This window comes from Phascolarctos cinereus, unplaced genomic scaffold (assembly GCF_003287225.1).
Source record: "Phascolarctos cinereus isolate Bilbo 61053 unplaced genomic scaffold, phaCin_HiC Scaffold_1;HRSCAF=81, whole genome shotgun sequence".
NCBI classification, from domain to species: Eukaryota; Metazoa; Chordata; class Mammalia; order Diprotodontia; family Phascolarctidae; genus Phascolarctos; species Phascolarctos cinereus.
In genome coordinates this window covers 8,018,456-8,031,091 of record NW_027555514.1, presented here as the reverse complement: position 1 = coordinate 8,031,091, position 12,636 = coordinate 8,018,456, and the positions used below count along the sequence as shown (strand labels likewise).

The following is a 12,636-nucleotide window of genomic DNA, read 5'->3' as shown; positions in this document are numbered from 1 at the left end:
AAAATGATTGGGCCAAACGTCCTTTGGGGTGGCCACAGGCCAAAGAAATGACTTGACTTTTTTTTATATAATGATGTAAGGAATACAATAAATACAAAGTAAGCTGACAACATTTAGAAAGTTTTCTCCTGTGCTCCATGTCCTCTGCTCAGAGCCAAGGGAGATATAAAGTTTGTATAAGAAATGGTCTCTGCCTTCGTGGAATTCTTGAGGTCATCAATGAACATGGAAAAAAGAAAAGAGTCATATAAATCAGCCTATTCTTATGCAAAAAATAGAGAATTACAGGAAATCCTTGAGATGACATTTTGCCTAATTGCAGACAAATAGCTTTAAACAAGTTCAAAGGTATTTATTTCTCCAAGGCAGAAGTAACCTCAAAGATCAGTTTTGCGACTTTCTGGCTTTTCTGAATTAGGAACACTGGGTTACATTCAAACGTGGAAAGTGGAAGTCATGCTGTTTCTTCCTCTCCTGTGCCTATGGAGTTTTTCATTTAATAAAATATTTCCTGCCAACACACAGTAATTCTAGAAGGATCAAAGCAATTAGAAGAAAACATTAGCTTCTGTTTACTTGTGGATGCAAACCAGCCCTGTGGTCAGAGCAGAAGTTGTTTTCCTAAAGGCAGAAGCGTTTCCGTCTGTTAGAAAATACAGCCCGAGAAGATTTTGCTTCCACCAGCCTGCCATGATTCTTGACCCTCTCTTATGATTGTTTGTTGTTGTCATATTGTTTGCTTTTCCCCTGGTGGTTTTTATAGATGATGGTTGTTGCTTTAGAAGATGATCAATGACATCATAGGTGGTACCAATGAGTGATGGTAACCTATATCTAGTTATTCTCTTCAAGAAGTCATTGAAATAGTAAAATCTGTTCCCTTTCCCTTCAGATTCATCAGCTCCTATTCATATGTCATAGATTCAGAGCTGGAAGGGATCTTAGATCTCATCTAATCCAACTCCCCCATTTCATGGGTAAGAAACCTTAACCCTAAGAAGGGAGAGTGACTTATATGACTAGCAATGCTGAGATTTGAACCCAGGTTTTTTGAATCCAAATCCTGTCCTCTTCCCTTCTCTCTCTTTCCATAAGCATGTGTATTTACAAGCACCCTCATTTATGGTATACATCCACATGCAAAGTTGAGGGATACAGGGAGCAAAGAATGGGGTTGGGGATTGGAGGGGGAGAGAGAGAGAGAGAGAGAGAGAGAGAGAGAGAGAGAGAGAGAGAACCCTTTTCTAGAATTTGAAGTTAAACTCTGTGACTCACTTGAACAAAATAGAATAAGATAGAATGAATGAAATTTAACTTTTATTAATGTGGATCTGGCTTGGGAGTGAGAGGAGCTGAGTTCAAATCCAAGCTCAGCCACAAACTGCCTGTGTCACCTTCTGGGCTCTTCAGGTCACAATCTGTAAATGAGGGATTTGTGTGGTTTGCTGGATCTCCATCAGGTCTCAACCAGTCAATCAACAAGTAATTATTAAGCAGTTTACTAGGAGATTCCCTTCATCTCTCTAGTTTTGCTAACTATCTATCCATCGACCTGCCTTTGAGGGAAAAGAGCATCTCGAGAAAATTTCCCTCTGGAAAAGAATCATGTTCTCAGCTTCCCAAGGTTAACAGGCTAACACAGGGAGTGTGCTATGTCAACACACAGGATTCAATTCTTTAAAAGACTGTCAGCAGACTGAGTTTTCCGCATAGCTTTAACCTCATTACAGAATGGAAAACAAATGTCATGAAGTCCAAATGGCTAAGAAATGTATAAGATTTTTTTTTAACTATACATGCCTGAAACATACACTCAGGCTGTGGAGTCACTGATTTTTATTCATGTTTATTTCCACTTGAGAGTTCACTCTCTCAGTTTTTTTTTGACTGTCTTTTTGCTTTTTCTCTGTCAGATCTTTTACTGTCCCCTGGCACTCATCATCCCTCCTCCGGTGTATGCTGTACATCTCCAGTTCAATCTTCTCTACCAGTTTTGGATACACACTGAGGTAAATACTGTTTTAAAACCTCTACCTAAACAGCTGGCCTGAGGCAATGTCCTGGAAATCTGCTAGCAACTGATTTATTGTGTAAGAAAAATCTTTGTCTGCTTTCTTTAAGGAAAAACAGCTGTTCATTTTTATTTCTCTTGCAGAATATATATTGCTAAGTTTATAAGAAGCAATGAGGCCAGTTGGTCCCAATTAAATAAAACCATTTTTGAACTATAAAGTATCAAAAACATTTTAATACCAGATTTTAATATGAGTGTGTGTTGTATTGTAGCTTATTGAGTATGGTAAGAGGAAGGATACTGAAATTCCTTTAGTCCTAGAAATAGAAATTCCAATTAGAAATATCTTTTTATCCACAATGAAACCTTTAATCAGAAGTATCAGAATATTTCGAGGAAATGGTAAGCAGAAAATTGGAATCATACCGATTGTGGTATTGTGAAGATTTTCGAATTGTCTATTTGTGTTGTTCATAAACAGTATTCCAACTTATTGGGGGGCATCATAAAAACATTATATGCATCAGAAGAGTGACTTCTGGGCTAACATATATGAAAATAAAACTGTAATCCTAAGCCTTTACCTTGGGATGAGTTGGTAAGGTTTTACAGTCACTAATGCTTGGTATAAAAGTGAAAAATCTCCTGCACCAGAGTCATTAAAATGACAAATAAAATGACTACAGTCTGAAAGCTGCAAACTTTTGCCTTTTACACACAGGCACCTTTTCACACTTTTGTTATTTATTAGAAAAAGAGTTGGTGATTCATTGAGAATTCCTCTGACAGGTATACAGATTTTCTTTGACAACGTGGGTTCAGACAAAATGGTCTCCATGGTGTCTGTAAGCTCTCGCACTCTTGAGTCCCTGCTCCTATCAGCACAGGTGGAAATGCGATTGTGACAAAAAAAAAAACCTGACGAGAGTACTGATTGTTGTTGTTCTTCGGTCATTTTCGTTGTGTCTGGCTCTTTGGGACCCTATGGGGGGTTTTCTTGGTAAAGATAATGGATTGGTTTGCCATTCTCTTCTCCAGTTCATTTTACAGATATGGAAACTGAGACAAAAAGGGTGAAGTGATTTGCCCAGGGTCAAGAACTAGTGAGTTTCATGGACCAAATTTGAAGTTGGGTCTTCCTGACTCCAGATCCAGTGCTCTATCCACTGCATCACCTAGCTGCCCTGCATATGAATAGATAAGATTTTGTCCTGAATGACCTCTTGACTTTGTTTTCTTCACGTTATTCCCACCCCCCCCCCCGAAATCAGGCTACAATAAAAATCACCTTGAGGAGGGAATCTTAATGATGGCTGACACTGATGTAGCACTTAACATTTAGAATGGGATTTATGTCTGATTTTGTCCTCATAATAGCCCTGTGATTATTATTATCCTCATCCCCATGAGGAAATGGAGCATCAGAGAGGCAACATGACTTATTCTTAGCCACACAGCAAATAGGTGACCTGGAGAGGATTTGAACCCATATCTTCTTGACTTCCAATCCTGAATTCTATTTATGTGCTGGAATCTTTATCCTCTTTCCTCATCTGCTCTATTTTTAGGACCCTAAAAAGTTCACTTGATTCTTTTCTTGTTTAGTGATCTTTAATTAGCATAGATATCTTTCATTTCGCTTCATTTTCTTCCTGAAATTCCAAAGGCCTTTGGATCACATTCTGTGATATTCTCCTTACAATCTTAATTCCTTCAATAAAAAAAGTGAACTATGCTCATAACCAACCCACCAGATGCCTACTTTGTGAGGTATTCAATTCTGTAGCTGTAGCCATGACTAGATGGTGACGGGGCACTCAAAAATTACCATTTGAATTCTTCCATGTCAGTCAGTACTTACTGGGAAATCCCTTGTTGCTGGGGTTGTTTCTAGTTTATTTGACTTAATTTTGCTAATTGAAGAGGATGTCCAAGTAGTCATCTCAATATTTCATGATCTGGTGAGCATTTGGAGTTGAGAAAGTGCTGATGGAGGTGACAAAGATTTCTGCCTAATATGACCAGAAGAAATATTTAGAGTCAAGATACTGCTCTAAATTAGTCCACCTGGGATATTTCCAGATGAACAAATAGTAATTGAAGACCTTATGGATCATCAAAGATATATGCACTTCCCTTCTCTCCTCATTCCCTTCTACATAGGGCAGTGGGGCTGCTATGCCCAGAAATCTCCAATCATAGGCATTGATTGGAGGGCAACTTTCTTGCTTCAGCTTGTTAATTTCTTGTCCACTAACATCTTTCTCCCTATGATGACCAGTTTAATTGGGCCATCTCCAGTTTTCCCAATCTTTATCTTGCCACTGGACCCAGATAGCTCTGGAGGAGAAAGTGAGGTTGGTGACATGCACAGCCCTCCCTCACTTAATCACTTGAAAGTCATGATATCACCTCCGTGATGTCCTAGTCCTCTTTGAGAAGGGAGGACAAACAATAACAACAACACCATCACTGCCACCACCACCAACAATCCATTCAGGGCAGCTGGATTTCAGGGGACTTAATAGGGCAGGCTTTATTGCTTCTCTGATCCTGGAGAACTATCTAGGAACATCTCTTCTATACTCCAATGCAAAGGAAAACGGGTGTGATTTTTCTCACACTCCCAGGATCCTTGGAATATAGAGCTAGAGTTGTAGGGGATTTTAGGGGTTATTAGGTCCAATCCCTTCATTTTACAGGTAAGGTGACTGAGGCCCAGAGAGATAAAAGCAAACAAACAACACTTTGAGGAAGCAAGGATCTCTTCCCAATTTGGGGAGAGTTGTAATGGAATTTGGAATAGTTCAAAATATCCATTTTCCTTCTAGCTCCTTTTTTCTAGGGCTCTATTCCCTGCCTTTTATTTTTCTTTTCACTGTTTCCAGCTTTAGGACATAAAATACAACTTCTCAAGGTTCCGCAGGCTGTGGCCTGGAGGAGAAATCCAAGAGCTGCAGAAAGCTAGCAAAAAAGTGGTTTGGTCCATAGTCATGCTACTTGGAATATTTTCTCCAGGATTAAGGGTTTTTTGTCTCAGCAGCAGATAACTTATGGGCTAAAATGAATAGCAAGAGAAAAGGGCAGAGAAGTGACAATGCAGCTAAGAATGGGACTTTGAGGAGAGGATTGGGTGCCTATAACCAGCTCTTCCCTCCAGGGAAGCCCAAGCCCACTAAAAAGAAAAAGAATGAAAGAAAGGAAACCAACCCTAAAAGCTATGTGATACCCATAGCAATTAAATCCAACTGATAGATGATCATGAGTCATTGTACTTCTAGACCAAGGGAGCGTGTAGAACATAAGTCCAGGGAAGCTTTCTATGATTTTTTATGTGGCCATCATCCTCTCCCCATATTTTAATGACCCATAGAGACATCTAGGCATTGCAGTTTTGTCTCTCTCAAGAAGTAAAATGCCTGGGCTTTTTGAGAGCCAGTCTACTTTTGGCAGCTTCTAGATCTTTTTCATTGGTTTCACAACACCCAGTATGTTCCAGGTGGTTTCAGTTGCTGGGATTCTGTCTACTCAATAAGTGGACTTGAGCTATAATCACAATCAATTGTCATGTAACATATATCACATGGATGTGAATCTATATTTTTTTGGGGGGAAGGTCTCCAAATCTAGGAGTTCATTTATAAAGAGAAGTACCCCTTAATGGAAATATATCTCTCTATATCTATATCTGTATCTATATCTATATCTATATATCTGTATCATCTATACCTATCTATGTCTATGTCTATATCTCTGTCTGTCTATCTATCTATCTATCTATCTATCTATCTATCTATCTATCTATCTATCTATCTAAACAATTCCAAAGTAACTTAATCTTAGGGAGTTACTGGAGCCCTGAGAGCTTAAAGGATTTCTTTCCATTTAGTCATTATGGGTCAAAAGCAAGACTGAATCCAGCTCTTGTGACTATGAAGCTCACGAAAGATGCTTGGCATATAGTAGATACTTGAGAACTGTTTATGAACTGATTATTGACTGAAGGACAGCTTTTTATATCTACTGTACCATGCTGCCTCTCCAGTGGATATGTATGTGAGGCTTTGGTAGGGAATAGAAAATCCATATAAAAATAATGCAAGATAGTAATAATAATAATAATTCATATGACATGCAGAAGGAGTTTAAATTTTGTAAAGTGCTTTAAATAGATTATCTCGTTTGATCCTCAAAATATCCTTGTGAAGTAGTTATTATTTCCCACCCTTTACCAATGGAGTAGTTGAGGTTTAGAAAGCTGAAGTGCCTTGGTCAGTTTCATATAACTAGTAAGTATCTGAGACGAGTTACAAAGAAAAAAAAAAGAAAAAAGAAAACACATCTTCGTGACTCAAATTTCAATTCTTTATCTACTATGTGACAATATAATGACCCTTTCAATGCCCTACTCACCCATCTTCACAGAAATTCATGAGTTCTTTAGTGAAGTAGCAAGATACAAACTAAATACACCTGACAACCACAGCATTTTTTTGAAAGAGAAATTCAATTCAAAATAAACACAAAATGCATAAAAGTTTTGGTAATCCATCTGTCTATCTGTCTCTGTCTGTCTGACTCTCTCTTCCTCTATGTGTGTGTCTCTCTCTATATTATATATGTGTGTGTGTGTATATATGTATACACACATACATATATGTATGTGTGTGTATATATGTATACACACATATACATATATGTATGTGTATAAATAATTACAAAACATTTAGAAGAAATAAATGAAGATAGTTTTGGAGGGGTATTCAATATTCATGGCTAGGTTGTACCAGCAGACATTAATTATAAAAATATGAAAGTTACAAGTACATATTTCTGCTGGTTTAGTTCAGAAATAAACTTTAAGTTGAAAAAATGATAATTCTGCCTAAATTAATTTACCTTTAGTACTACATCAATCAATAAGATATTATATAACTAGATTACTTAATAACAAAATTTACTTGGAGGAGGTAAAAGGGCATGACCTACTAAGGGAAATGATAGAATAAGTAGGAAATGAGAGTGAAAGAAGAATAATACTTCCATACTTCCATACTTCTTACTATAGTAGGTCATAGCTTTCTATTACCTGATATTACCTGACAAACAATATCTTTTGCAGGGAAAAATAATGTAGCAATATTTTGCCTGTCCTGTTGCTATACATGGCTATTAAATAGATATATAAACAAACATGTTTGAATTTCTGCCTATAGTTAAAAGGCTTGTTGCTATGACGTTTTCCATATCATTGATTTTCCATGTCGTACATTGGAGAAGGTCCATGTCCAGATCACATTCAGTCCTAGAGCTACTGGGGTCCAGGGAAAGTTCTGGAGAAGAAGCTTGCTTCTTTTTATTTTATTAAATTTTAAACTTTGATTTGCATTTACATCACCTCCATTTCCCAGTGGATACAGAGAACCATCCCTTTTAAGAGTAAAAAGTGAAAAAAATCAGGAACAAATCCGAGACAACAAATGGAAAAATCTGCATCATGTGTGAAGTTCCAAAGCTATAGCCACCCCTATCCCCCAACTCTGGAAAACCCCAGAGAGAGGTCATCCCTTCTTTGGGACTAAGCAGTCCTCCAGTCTTCTGTTCTAATTGTCTTGCTGTTCTTTGGGATTGCAGGGTTGTGCTCATTGTGAATATTATTTTCCAAGATCTACTTCCTTCACTTTTCATTGGTTCTTATGCTTCCCCAGTTTTCCTGCAGCCTTTGTATTCTTCATATTCATTGGTTGTTATAACCCATAAAATTCCATTGCATTTTACTCCTTTTTAATCCAATGTATTTCAACAAACACGTCTTAAACACCTAGTATATGCCAGGCATTGTACTTGGGTGATAATTGGAGTTACAAAGAGAAAAAGAAAAGAAAAAAGAAAACAAAACAGTCCCTGACTCCAAAGAGCTTACATGACCGGGTGTTGGGATGCACAGAGATCAATAAATGTTAAATAAATTCAGAATAAGGATAAAGTAAATATCAGCCAATCAGCAAGCTCCTGGCGCTAAATACAAAGAAAGAACACAAGGGAGAGACCCCACCCTCTTGGAGCTCACAGTCTACTGTATCATACAACAATGGAAATTACTATGGCAAGGGATACAGAAGCTGAGTCCTGAATGAAGGTAGGGAGGTGAGGGAGGAATATTCCAGGAATACAACCTATGCACAGGCCTAGAGGGGAGAGTTGGAATAATTTCTTTTTTTTTTCCTTTTCTTTTTTCAATTTATTTATTTTTAGTTTTCAACATTCATTTCCACAAGACCCTGGATTCCAAAATTTCTCTCCATCTCTCCCCGCCCATGACAGTGTGCATTCTGATTACCCCTTCACAGAATCTGCCATCTCTTCTATCACTGCCCCCCCCGCTTCTGATACTACCTTCCATTGCTACTTTCCTGTAGGGTAAGATAGATTTCTATACTCCATTGCTTGTGTATCTTATTTCCCAGTTGCATATAAAAATAAATTTTAACCTTTGTTTTTAAAACTTTGAGCTCCAAATTCTCTTCCTTCCTCCCTTCCTGCCTATCCTCATTGAGAAGCCAAGCAATTCAATTCAGGTTTTATATGTGTAGTCATGCAAAGCACTTCCATAATAGTCATGTTGTGAAAGACTAACTATATTTCCCTCCTTCCTATCCTGCCCTTTGTTTTTTTGTACGTTCTCCTTTGACCCTGTCCCTCCTCAAAAGTGTTTGCTTCTGATTACCCCTACCCCAATCTGTGCTCCCTTCTATAACCCCTCCCTCTTTTGTTTCCTTCCCACCCACTTTCCTATAGGGTAAGAAAGATTTCTATACCCAATTGAGTGTATATGTTATTCCCTCCTTACACCAAATCTGATGAGAGTAAAGTTCATTTATTCCCTCTTACCTCCCCCCGCCTACCCCACCAGTGTAAAAGCTTTTTCTTGCCTCTTTTATGTGAGATGTTTTACCCCATTCTGCCTCTCCCTTTCTCCTTCTCCCTGTGCATTCCTCTCTCATCCCTTAATTTTATTTTTGATATTTTTTCATATCCAATTCACCTTGAGTTCTCTGTCTGTATATAATTCCTCCAACTGCCCTCTTAATGAGAAAGGTCTCATGAGTTATGAATATCAGCTTTCCATGTAGGAATGTAAATAGTTCAACTTCAAAAAGTCTCTTATGATTTTTCTTTCCTGTTTACCTTTTCATGCTTCTCTTGACTCGTGTATTTGAAAGTCAGTTTTTCTATTTAGCTCTGGCTTTTCAAAAATGCATTAAATTCCTCTCATTGAATGGAAATTTTTCCCCTCATAAATTGTACTCGGTTTTGCTGGGTAGGTGATTCATGGTTTTAATCCTAGCTCCTTTGACCTCTGGAATGTTATATCCCATACCCTCTGATCCCTTAATGTAGAAGCAGCTAAATCTTATGTTATTCTGATTGTGTTTCCACAATACTTGATTTTTTTTTTCTTTCTGTCTGCTTGCAATATTTTCTCCTTGACCTGGGAACTCTAGAATTTGGCTATAACATTCTTGGGAGTTTTCCTTTTGTGATCTCTTTCAGCAGGTGATTAGTGGATTCTTTCAGTTTCTATTTTATGCTCTGATTCTAGAATATCAGGGCTGTTTTCCTTCATAATTTCTTGAAAGATGATGTCAATATTTTCAGGTAGTCCAATAATTTTTACATTATTTCTCCTGGATATGTTTTCCAGGTCATTTGTTTTTCCAGTGAGATATTTCATGTTATCTTCTATTTTTTTTATTCTTTTGGTTTTGTTTTATAATTTCTTGATTTTTCATAGAGTCATTAGCTTCCATTTGCTCCCTTCTTCTTCTTCTTCTTCTTCTTCTTCTTCTTCTTCTTCTTCTTCTTCTTCTTCTTCTTCTTATTATTATTATTATTATTATTATTATTATTATTAGGCTAGGCAATGGGGTTAAGTGACTTGCCCAAGGTCACACAGCTAGTAAGTGTTATGTGTCTGAGGCGGGATTTGAACTCAGGTCCTCCTGACTCCAGGGCCAGTCCTCTATCCACCGCACCACCTAGCTGTCCCTCCATTCTGATTTTTAAAGAATGATTTTCTTCAGCGTGCTTTTGCACCTCTTTACCATTTCTTCTATTCCACTTTTTAAAGGCATTCTTCTCTTCATTGGCTCCTCATTCAACCTCTTTTGCCATTTGGTCTAGTCTGTTTTTTAAGGTGTTATTTTCTTCAGTATTTATTTTTGGATCTCCTTTAGTAATTTGTTGACTCACTTTTCATGATTTTCTTGCATCGCTCTCATTTCTCTTCCCAATTTTTCCTCTATTTCTCTTATTTGATTTTCAAAATCCTTTTTGAGCTTTTCCATGCACTGAGACCAATTCACATTTTTCTTGGAGGCTTTGGATGTAGGAGCTTTGACTTTGGGATCTTCTGATTGCATGTTTTTATCTTCCTTGTCACTAAAGTAATATTCTATAGTATGAATTTTTCTGCTGTTTACTCATGTTCTCAGCCAATTATTTGACTTTTTGTTTGGGTAGGTCTCTGCCTCCACTGTGGAGAGGGTACTGTCACAAGCTTCATGGATTTTGTGCAGCTGTTTTTAGAGATATTTCTAGGGACCTGTAATTTTTCAGTTCTTCCAAGGTAGTGTGATCTAAGGAGGGGTGTTTACTCCACTCCTGCTCTGGTCTGTGAGTGACTATAGTACTCTTTTCTGCCCTGGAACTATAAGGAGGATTCTCTCTCCATTGCTGCCACAAGCTCTGCTATGCTCCTCCTCACTCAAGACTGCCACTCAGGACTGCCACCCAGATCGAAGCATGGTCTAAGCAATAGAATGTTGCCTCAATGCCAGCAGAGAGACTCCTGTAATCTCCTTCTGATCAGTTGTTCAGTCTTCTTACGGTCTGTGGGCTGAGAGCTCCAGAAACTGCACGGAACTCCTCTCTTATCAACGTCCAAAAGACCTTTCCCACTGACCTTGTTAGTTGTCTTGCATGTTTGTGGGTTGGGCAGTCTGGAAAATGCCACAGCTGTTTGTGATTCAGTCCCCTGAGGTCTGCTCTGGGTTTTCTGGGGCCTGGTCTGTGCTGGCACCACCCACACTTCACTGCACTCCTCTCCCAGTCCAGCATAATAGACCTTTTCTATAGACCATCCCAGATTGTCTTGGGCTAGAAATTATTTTCATTCTGTCTTTTTGTGGGTTCTGCTGCTCTAGAATTTCTTTAGAGTAAATTTTTACAGGTATTTGGAGGACTTTGGGGGAGAGATCAAGCAAGTCACTGCTTTGCCCCACCATCTTGGTTCCACCCCCAGAATAATTTCTAATAACAACACCAAGAATAACAAGTAGCTCACAGTTTTATAGCACTTTAAGGTTCATAAGACACATTACATATGTTGTCCCATTCAATCCTCACAACTCAATAGGTAGGTGCTATTATTATCTTCCTTTTACATATGAGAAAATTGAAGCTGAAAGGGTTTGAACAACTTATTCAAGGTTACACAGCTAGTACGTATTTGAGGCAGGGTTTGAATTCAATTATTCCTCACTACTCTATTTCCTGACTTCTCCTAAATCCACTGCTTTAAAAACTTCACCATTTTTCTACCCAGAGTGGTGTTTTAAAGGAAAATTGTTTAAAAGAAATAACTAGCAGGACATTTAAGCAACAGCTATGGGTACTAAGTGCTGGAGACAGATGGAAGAAAAGGAAACATACCCCCTGCCCTGAAGGAGTTTATAATCTAATAGGGGAAGATAATACACAAAAGGAAGCTAACACAGGAAAGGACATAGGCTACTCATGTAGATGCATGATGATGATGATGATGATGATGAAGCAGAAACCAAGTAGAGCAACTTGTGGCAAATGAAAATATAATTGGCATTTTTAAACATTCTCTCCAATATGTTTTTGTTTATTTAATTAAATATTTCTCAATTATATGCCAAAATAACATTTATTTTTATAAAATTCTGTATTCCAAATTTTATCCTTCTTTACCTTCCTCACCCCTTGAGATGGCATAGCAATTTCATATAGGTTATACATGTGAAGTCATGCAAAACATATTTCCATATTACTCATATTATAAAGGAAAACACTATTCAATGAAAAAAAAGAGTAATAAAAAACCAAACAAACTATATTTTGATCGGCATTCAGACTCCAGGAGTTCTTTCTCTGAAGGTTGATAATATTTTACATAAATTCTTGGCCACCAAAAAAAGAGTGGATACAAATATATTTCTATATACAAGTACTTTTCCTTTTTCTTTGATCTCTTTGGGATACAGATCTAGAAGTGATATTGCTGCATCAAGGGATATGTACAGTTTTATAGCCTTTTGGGTACAGTTCTAAATTCCTCCCCACAATGGTTGGATCAGTTCATAACTCCATCAACAATGCATTAGTGTCCCAATTTTTCCATGTCCCCTCCAACATTTGTCACTTTCCTTCTCTGTCATATTAGTCAATCTGATAGGTGAGAGTGAGGTGCTATTTCAGAGTTTCAATTTGCATTTCTCTAATCAATAGTGATGTAGAACATTTTTTCATACGATTGTAGAGAGCTTTGGTTTCTTATTCTGAAAACTACCTGTTCATATATTTGTACATTTATC

General features: G+C 37.7%; 1 protein-coding gene across 2 annotated transcripts in view; it reads left to right on the top strand.

Moving 5' to 3' along the window:
* The window catches only part of AGMO (alkylglycerol monooxygenase), a 358,382-nt gene that overhangs the window by 154,823 nt on the left and 190,923 nt on the right, over positions 1–12,636 (top strand). For both annotated transcript variants that reach the window (XM_021000039.2, XM_021000037.2), the window contains exon 5: positions 1,914–2,009. In XM_021000039.2, coding sequence (XP_020855698.1) covers positions 1,914–2,009 — 96 coding nt within the window. The remainder of the gene's footprint in view (positions 1–1,913; positions 2,010–12,636) is intronic.